Source organism: Leiobunum rupestre, chromosome 2, assembly GCF_980474605.1.
Source record: "Leiobunum rupestre chromosome 2, qqLeiRupe1.1.hap1, whole genome shotgun sequence".
In the NCBI taxonomy this organism is placed as follows: Eukaryota; Metazoa; Arthropoda; class Arachnida; order Opiliones; family Sclerosomatidae; genus Leiobunum; species Leiobunum rupestre.
This window is the reverse complement of record NC_143385.1, coordinates 7,655,272-7,665,630: the sequence shown is the minus strand read 5'-3', so window position 1 is coordinate 7,665,630 and position 10,359 is coordinate 7,655,272. Positions and strand designations below refer to the sequence as shown.

The 10,359-nt window shown below is 36.0% G+C and overlaps 1 protein-coding gene across 1 annotated transcript; it reads left to right on the top strand.

Moving 5' to 3' along the window:
* The first annotated feature begins 513 nt into the window (after positions 1-513).
* On the top strand, positions 514-2,917 carry LOC149955992 (ABC transporter G family member 20-like). The gene is made up of 3 exons (XM_090166726.1): positions 514-850; positions 1,201-1,287; positions 2,706-2,917. Exons 1-3 carry the CDS (start codon positions 514-516, stop codon positions 2,915-2,917), a joined length of 636 nt encoding a protein of 211 aa, XP_090022852.1.
* Positions 2,918-10,359: the final 7,442 nt, after the last annotated feature.

Below are 10,359 nucleotides of genomic sequence, written 5' to 3'. Positions count from 1 at the left end.
CTAGAAAACTGAAATGGGTCTAGAAAAACGAAATGGGTCTAGATAACTGAAATGGGTCTAGAAAAATGAAATGTGTCTAGAAAACTGAAATGTGTCTAGAAAACTGAAATGTGTCTAGAAAACTGAAATGGGTCTAGAAAACTGAAATGGGTCTAGAAAACCGAAATGGGTCTAGATAACTGAAATGTGTCTAGAAAACTGAAAGGTGTCTAGAAAACTGAAATGGGTCTAGAACGCTTGAAATATTCCTAGAAAACTGAAATATATTTAGAACTATCTTGTTTAGTTTTTCCGGTTTGGCGCCCCATATTCTAACGACTCTAAAACTGGACCCAAAAATTTGTATTTTTCTATATAAATGAAAATGGATAATTATCGTTTACAAGCTTAAGTGGAAAAACCCTAATTGGATAGATCGTTGTTAAACCAATTTAAAGATTTAGCAGGCGCTAATTTTAAAATAACACAAAACTCTACTCAAAATTGCATATGTTGATGTCTATTTGCTTACAGATGTCTTCGGAGATTTTCGGGTCTCATGACACGAATCCGGGAGACGCCATTATTCCAGGGGTCATGATGATACTTATTAGCGCTTTTGCGTCCGGATTGTGCATCTTCAAACTTCTCAACGAACGGAAAAGTGGCGTACTCGAAAGAATTCAAATGTGCGGCGTCACGAAAACGGATACTCTTCTATCTACTTACGCTACGGAGATGCTGAAAATCATTGCCGGAACAATTTCAATGATAATTTTCATTTTCTATGTCTTCCAAGTGCCCCAAAAGGGCTCTGTCGTTCTTCTCACCGTCATTGCGATCTTACAAGGACTGCAAGGAACTGCATTTGGTGAGACATTTATTTAACTATTTAAATGTTAAAGTCCTTTAAGCAGCGTTTCCCGATTGGAGTTTTGCGAAAGAAAATCAAATATTGTTTTACAGAAATAAACAAAAATGGTTCATCATAACTATCATTTAAAGTTATAATTGTTTTGAAGGTTGTACAAAATAGATAAGGGTTCCCTGACTAATATTTTTTGGAAACGCTACCTTTAACTTGTATTCCAACTTGATGGACAGAGGATGGTAGAACGAGACAGTGCTATTGTTGGTAGATAATTGTAGGATGAGAAAAGAAGGAAGAAAATTTATCGTGCAACCATAAAATGTTTTTGAAAAAATAACTTCTTTCTTTAGGGCTTTTAATGTCAATCTTATTTGACAGTTCATTTGCTGGTATCTTTGTCACTTCGACATTCATGACTGTTAACTTCATCGCGTGCGGTGAGTTTTGTTATCCTTATCATTTCATGTCACTGACTGTTTAGATTGGTAAATTTAAGTAAACCGTAAATAGTCAAAAATTTTCGAAATAAAATTAATTTATTCTTGAAATCTTAAAAGAGGTTTGAACAAAACATCAAGTGTCACGCGATCGTTTTCTAAAGCTTTCTTTCTGCGATAGTTTCTACTTCGGAGTCGAATACTTCACTACAAATCTTTACGATACTTATGGTGGGGTGGTGGAGTTATTAGCACTTTCGCCGCGCAGCAAGAGGAGCCAGGTTCGATCCCCGCATTGGGCACTGGGTAAAAACTCGGAACAACTCCTGTTTTGAGTTTTCAAGTTCTCTCCTCACTGGTTAAAGAGTTTTTCGGTTTTCCTTCCATAAAAACTTGTTGAGGTTAACGGTAATAGTTAGTGTAGGGAGCTGCGGGCTCGCCTGGCATGAAGGGCTTGTCACCACCCTCCTACGCATTGTAACCAGTATTAATGGCATTAAAAGCCGCTTGATGACTTGGGCCTAAGGTGGTGCCTTGTGTATATTAGCCTAGCTAGTTATTATTAGAAACGTTTGAAAAACACCTAAAAAAAAGAAAAGTAACTAAATAAGAGCCTACCTCTGACAGCTATAACTTTTAATGTTTTTCAAATGTAAAGTTGTTTACATGAGATGCACTCTGTGTTATACAGACGTTCTTTTACAACGTAGAACGAGATCGTAACCAAAATTGGAGCATCTGTAATTACTAAAGAACAACTGACATCTATGAAACATCAAAGAACATATAGAAAACACTTGCTGAAAGGAAACATTATAAGGCGAATTCCATATCCCTCGCGCTTTGCTTCTTGTGCAATGAGGGCGGATATTTGATCTCAGTGCCAAAAAATCTTTATAGTCTCTTTGCAGAAAAAATCTTAAGAAATAAGCAGAAACCAAAAACTTCGAAGTTTAAGTCGATTTATCATTGACTTAAAATGAAACTATGAGAAAAATTAATTAATTCATATAAATGTTATAGTACCTCCAAAATTGACTGAATTATTTCAAACAACTAAGGAACTTAAATTTTTTTTAAACATATAGTTCATTCAAATTATGTCTGTTCATTTACGAAAACCACAATGTTATGTGCCATATCAAAAAGTGTATAATAGCCATTAGTTTCATGACGACAGTTGACATTTTTTATGTTTACTTTATGGTCAACGGAGTAAAGAAATTGTTCAACAACGTATTCATAGTGTTGCCATAAGCAAAGACAAAGATAACTTGATTAATTTTCAATTGTTTAAGTTTATCAGCAAATGAAGTTAAAAATACAACATTTTCATCGCTAGTTAGTTTTTAATATTTTAACGTATATTCGAGAATTTATGGAATGTTATTTTGAAAGTTTTACATTTTTCTCCAAAGGTATAATATGGCCACTGGAAGCTATGCCCAGAATTTTGAAAATAATTTCGTACGTGATTCCGCTGACGATGCCAAACGAAGCCTTCAAGGGCATCATGTTCAAGGGAATAGGATTGGAAAGTTTAACCGTCTGGTTGGGTTTCGTGGCCACATTTTCTTGGTTCTTTTTGTACCTGGGACTATCTTTGCTAACTATTAAACATCTAAAATGAACAAAGTTCGGAAAATATTTCCTTCCTTTTACTTAAAATTAAATTCAAGTTACTTCATATCAAAACTAATTAAGTAATTAATTAAAGAGTTCCTTTTTAAGTTTTAAAAATAAAAATATGTAACTATCAATTGCCAGTATAAAAAGTGCTCTATCCCTTCAGTAGAATAGTCCATTTTAGCTGAAATTCTAATAATTTAAACGATTCCCCTTTTAAAGCACCAAATTGTAATAATACAGATAATTTCAAGTAATCCAAAGTGGTAAAAATCCCACATTATTTTATCCTGTCCCCGAATGTAAGCTAAAATGAATATAATGAAAACTAAACATACATCAAACTCGTTATTTTATATCCATAGCTGCTGGGCCGTGGTTTGGATTCAAGATAACCGCTCTTCAGGACTCGGGAGCTTGTATTAATATTTTGGATTTTCAAACTTTCACGAAACTTGAACCACGGTCCAATCTTGAAGTTTCTACGGTCAAGGTATTCCCATACGCTTCAAGAGAACCTCTACCGCTAATTGGGAAATTGTCTACAAAAATCAATGATGTTCACGATGCGTTCCACGTTTTACACCCAAGTTAATCGGCGTACAATATTATTGGTGCTCCCACATTACAGAAGTTTAGCCTGATCCCGAACATATCTTCAATTCACAAACCTAATAATGCTAATCACGACGAGGGGTAAGTCAGTCTCAGGTAATCTGTACACCGAGTTCGTGCATTTAGCACTGTACATATTTTCAAGAGTTCGCGAGTTCCATTTAGTACTGTCAAAGGTACGGCAGTGTACACCGAGTTCGTAGAGTGTCTTACCCCTCGAATCACGATGATATTTTGCGTCAATATCCTACTCTTTTCACCGCCATCGTAAAACTCCGTAATTTTCAAGCTCACATACATATTAATTCTTCAATGCCACCGATCGCGATACACCACCAACGGGTGCCTTTGCACTTACGGCCACAAGTGAAGACTGCACTGGAGCTACCGGTCCAACTACGTGGTTATCTGATTTGGTGATCATACCAAAACCTAACGATCAATTACGTATAGGTGTGGATACGCGTGAGCCTAGCAGAGCATTACTCCGTGAACGTCACACACCACCGAAAATGGAAGATATCGTTTACGCGATTAATGGAATGAAGGTGTTTAGTCGAATTGATTTAAATAAAGGATACCACCAGCTTGAGCTCGACAAAGCGTCTAGGAATATTACGACCTTTTCCACCCATATTGGTCTTTTTCGTTACAAGCGCTTGAATATCGGGGTAAACAGCGCGGAGGAAATTTTTCAAAAAGCCATCGAAAATGTCAATAGTGGAATTATAACCACCAGTGACGACATATTAATAGAAGCTAAGCTTGAGATGACATTACGCCGTCTAAGCGACAACGATCTAACCGTCAATAAGACAAATGCGGATTTCGCAAAACGTCTCTCACATTCTATGGCCATATCTTTTCGAGCAATGGTGTTCAGCCAGATCAAAAAAAATTGCAGCTCTCGAATCACTGCCACCTTGGCCTTGTTAACTATTGCGCACGGTTCATACCGAACTTCGCCACGATCACCGAACCTCTACGCCAACTAACGAGGAAAAATTGCGACTGGATTTGGACCCCTGACCACGACAACGCCCTGCAGCGCATCAAAAACCACTTGAAGATAGCGACAACATTACATTACTTTGACCCGACAAAGCTAACTAGCATTGACGTTGACGCGAGTCTTTTAGGCTTGGGCGCCATGCTTACGCCATTAGATTCCTTCGGTCGCGAAACAATCGTTGCATTATCCAGCAGAACTCTGACTTCGACCGAAAATAAATATTCCAACATTGAACGAGAAGCTTTAGGAATCGTATTCGGGTGCGAACGTTACCACTTATTTGTGTCAGGCTTCGAAGTTTGTCGTTCTAACAGACCACAAACCGTTAGTGAAAATTTTCAACAATCCACGATCACTAACCTCCATTCGAATTCAGCATTGGATTATAAGGCTTCAGCAATACGACTTCGAAGTGCAATACCAACCGGGAAAATCAATCCAGACACCCAATTTTTAATTCAGATGATGAACCGCGGTTAGCGGCACTCTTAGACCCATTTTTGAAAGCCATAACCCTAAAAACGTAAAAGACGAAATGATGAAAGACCGGGTTTTTGAATTTGGTTCAAGAGGCTCTTTGGAACGAGATCAAGTGGGATACAGTTAACCCCAATGATGATGACACGCTACGTTGGAAGGCTTACAAAAAGACACATCTAACATTGCGCATCTACAAGTGTCCATGAAATGCAGACGACATAACAAAACCGTTTTTCTCTACCGTATGGAAATATAAGCGGTGGGCGAATAGTCAATTATAGAAACGAATCGAATGGTAAATCCTAATTCTAAATTCGATTCAGTTAATCGAAAAATGGAATATTATTCGTTTGAATTTGAGTAATCGATTTTTAAGAGGCGATTATTCGAATTTTCGATCAATCGTAGTAAAACAATTATTCATTTTTAAAGATCATTGAAAAGCTCAGAAATTTAATTAAAATCTTTCGCCTCTTTGCCTCAGGAATCATAATTCATCGGATTTAAGTTTTACAATAATTAAAAAGTAACCACAACCAGCTTTATCGTTATCGTCCGACATTTCGCCGTAAAAATCTAAATAACTCTCTCGCGAATCCGGTCGAGGTGTAGTCATTATTATATTTAAATTTCAGTAATTTCTGGCCAAAATGCTTTAAGCTTTAGAAATAAATTCAGCTAAGCTGCCCTACACCAGTCGCTGAGTCACCTGAAGCGACGCTACATAAAGTAAGGTAAGTTTTACTTTCGTTTTCAAACGTTTATTCGTTTTTTATTCGTTTTCAATCGATTATTCGTTTTTTATTCGTTTCAACCGATTTTTCAGATTTAATTCATTTTCAAACGATTATTCGGCTTTAATTCGTTTTCAAACGATTATTCAGCTTTAATTCGTTTTCAAACGATTATTCAGCTTTAATTCGTTTTCAAACGATTATTCGGCTTTAATTCGTTTTCAAACGATTACTCGTTTTTTATTCGTTTTCAAACGATTATTCGTTTTTTATTCGTTTTCAAACGATTTTTCGGATTTAATTCGTTTTCCAACGATTATTCGGCTTTAATTCGTTTTCAAACGATTATTCAGCTTTAATTCGTTTTCAAACGATTATTCGGCTTTAATTCGTTTTCAAACGATTATTCAGCTTTAATTCGTTTTCAATCGATTATTTGTTTTCAAACGATTATTCGATTTTTTCGGTTAACCGTTTAAAAATTCGGATAATCGTTTTTCACGAAATTTCATATTCGATTATTCGAAACAATCGATTACTATTCAAAAATGCGGTTATTCGCCCACCCCTAGAAATATAGATACTAGAGGGCACCAGTCAACTCCCAGAGCTTGAGAAGTATAACTTCATTTAATATTTTCATATTTCTTAGTTACTTTTATGGGTTCAGATAAATAAACTGAAGGATATAGGATATTGCTATAAGTACGTAATAAGCTTAGTTAAAATTTATTTATTTTATACATCGCAAATGTTTAGCAACCCTGTTAACAAGTCGCTGGTGTTGCCATATTTATTTTTGATGTGAAATAAATAGAATTTGAATGAAAATCAAGCGCCAACCTTGCTTGATTTAAAAGTGGCGTTTGCTTTGTCATAATTCTAAAATCCGCCGCGTGGCGTAAATAGGAGTAACACCCCTTTCGACAAAATATATTAATTAAAAGGATGTCAAAATAACCGTATGAGAATCAGGAGAATTGAGAAGTACACTTATGGTAGAAGTAATAATAATTTATAATCGCTCGCAATTTGCTACGGAGGCGGGTGCTATATCTCGATACTTATTAAGAGTTTTTAAAACGAAATAACGTTACCATGCCAACAGGCGCGCGCCATATTTAAGCCGCCAAAAACAGCGGCAATAGTTATTTTTATTAAGTAACGTGGCCTTCTGGCTTTTATGTGGCTCTTGCGTTACAGTCACTTACTTTTGCCAATCTAAGAGCGCGAAGAATATACTAATAAAGCTGTATCTTCTGATGTAAGAGCAACATTTTAACCAGTTGGGCAAGAACACTTTTTATTTTATAAAATCCACTATTCACCGTCAATATTTTAAATATTAATTTTTATTTAATAACCGTTGCAAAATTCACTTTCAATTTTGGACGTGATTGCATGTACGTCCTCGGAATACATACGTAATAGCGCGTTAGACCAATTATATTTTTCCTTTTAAATGCTATTCGCGTTAGAAATTTCCAGGAAGTTATTTAAATTCGAGCCATGTTGGAATAACTTGATGAAATTTTCAGTACCCATGTCATGGTCCACTTACAATATTGGCGTCTTTGTCTTCTTCGATGTAATGAGAAGTGATAATTATTGTTGTGTTTTGGGTCGTTATGAGATGGACTAACAAGTAAGTGCGACTAGATTTCCTTACGTAGCAGGGGATCGACCCCGACGGTGGGCTCATCGGGGCAGGGGCGACGCCTTAGGGGGGGGGGCTTGCTGGGGGAGCCGCACCCACCAATTTTTTTTCCAGAGTTGGAAAACTAGAAATTTCAATCTTAAAGTTGGCAATTTAAATTTTCTATATTTAGAAATTTCAATTCGTTCACATATATTTAAAATAATGTAATATAAATTTTCGTTCAATTATGTGTCGCTCCTCCAAATGCATTGGTCCCAAAATCCCAACATATATTTAGCCTTTTTCCAACTCTATTCCAGAGAGTGTATAGTATAAAGAGACGTCTCTCATTCAAAAAGCCGTAATAATTTTTCTGGCGGGAAAGGATCCCGATAAGAGATGGCACCACCGGTAACGCCAACTAGTAGCGCGCTCTTTAACATTGACAATTTATTTAATTTGTAACATTGTTTATATATGCTTGGAACGTTTTGTTCAGCCAGAAATTGTTCCGCAAATAGAAAAAGGAAACTCGTTTTTACCTCTAAGATGAACTCATGTTCCCTAGGAGCAGTGATCAGCGATTCGGTATCTAGGTAAAAGATATCAGATAGCAGATAAAAAGATAAAACTACGTAATGCAAAATTATCGAAAATACCAGTTAAAATTCAATAATTTACTTTTTTGATGAAAAATATCAAAACAAAGCATTTTTTTTTTAGATATTTATTTTTAATAAGAATATTGGAAATTATCTTTTTGCATCTAATTTCTTTGACACACTAACGTTAGGTAGAAATGTTTGTAACCAGATAAAATACCAATAAGATACAGATTTCGAAATGATAAGTTATTAGATTTAGAGCCGGGACACGGAAAAAAAGTCTCAAGTGATTAATTGACAAATTAACTTTCAACTAATTTATTTTCAACATCAATTATTACAAAAATAAATACGATTTATTTTGTAAGAAATTTCCAAAAGTCTAGGGCATTGAATTGGGAATAATACTACTAGAATTACAATTACGATTTCGGTTGCTTCGATACAGAAGTCAAACTTTGGGGATAGAGCAGCCCGAGGAGTGTCCTTCAGTAATTCGTCCATGGCCCCACAAAGGATATCGTGCCAATAGATTCAAACTTCTTCTTTTCCAAGAAATCTGGGTCTCGTCATGACTATGGTCACTGGTTTTATTTATAACCTTGTTTTGAACATTATGAAATTTTGGGGTGAAAAGTTAAAAGTATTTGTAGGAGAATTTCGTTTCTTCTTATATTGCCATATTACCGTAAAAGCCCAGATATGATAGCATAAAATGCCATAGTTCTAAGCCAACTAGCAGCCATAAAGCCATTCGAAGTTACTATCAACATTCCTAAAGCGTACTTATAAAATAAGACATTTACTTTCTACGCTACCTGGCTCACTTGTTGTATTGGCTAAACATAACTCGACCTCTGTGTGTGATTGTTGTCACGTAGTGACCCTTAACTATAACCCCACGTGACTGAAGGTTCTGGAAGAACAAATCCACAGAACATTGCTTTTTTGGACAGAGTGTGAAACCAAAAAGAACTCGAGTTGGGAGGCAGAGAGATCCTCCACTCGACAGCAACTTAGCCAGGTGCAGTTCTAGAAAATTATACCCATACTTCAGGATATAATAGGGTGTGGGGGAGGAAATCGTATGGACGTTTATATCAATCATACATTTTTGGGCGCGCCTGACCTTAGCCAGGGAGGATAGAGTTCGAATATTAACGTTCGTGTATATAGTTTAACTTACCAGTTACCTAATAATATTAAAAAATAATTTCTGAATCCGTTCGAGTCGGGGATGTGCTACCTTTAGTCCGCTAATCTTCCTCCGTGACCATCAGTCCTTATCTCTTCGTCAATCGTTTTCCGGAAGTGTGCGTACCGGCAGCCGTACCAGTGATAAGTACTTTGCAAGATATATGGCTTGGCATTGGCTGTAATGATTAGTTGGCATAAAAATCAGCTATCAGCTAGGCTAATACCCAAGGCACCACCTTAGGCCTAAGTCATCAAGCTTCTTTTAAAGCCATTAATTCAGGAAAATCTGGCTGCGGCCAGGGTTCTGTTGTTAAATATTGTTTTTGTTATCATTTATAGGATTTGAGTGTGGTGTCGGGGATTATATAACCTTGTGGGTGGGTTTTGGATAAAGCCTAAGGGATTGGGATAGTCAGGTGACTAAGGTTTTGTAGTAAATATTGCGAAATAAACGACCATTAGCATTATATTCTGAGAGTACTGATTTGAGTACTCGCCAACTTTTATAGTTCTAAGCTAAAATCCGAGACCTTTCATCTTCAATGTTATCGCTAGAGGGAAACTCAAGGTAAATAACATAACTCGAATAAATTACAGTGACAATTCCCGTATGGTCCACAAAAAGGGTACGAAATTTTAATAATACGGGAATAGGAAGAGACGTCTATCTATACTATACACTGTTTATTCTATTCTAACCTGACTAAATTCCCAACGCCTTTTTTTAATTAATTTCCATAGTGCCAAAGTTGAAACTGATTTCGGTCGTATCTATACGATCTCTAAGCGAAGTAAATTAGAATGGCTTGAAATGGGTTTACGATTCCTCGTTATGATTATAGCTATTAAAACAATAGAACTATTACGTAATTGAAAGTAGTCGCACAAACCTTAGTAACGCCGATATACGAAATATTACGACAACATTTTGTAAATATTTTGAAAGGTTTATTGGAACGCAATTTGAAATTTACATAGGAGTTAATCTTTGTACTAATACAATTAATAGAAGGCCAAATATTCAATTTAAATTCACAAACAATAAAACCTTAACTACAGTGTTACTACACGCAGTTGATTTAAAAAAGTACTTTCGACATGGTACAATAAAGTACGCATTAACAATAATGAACAAAATCGCAACAAAATGTAATTGTACAGCTA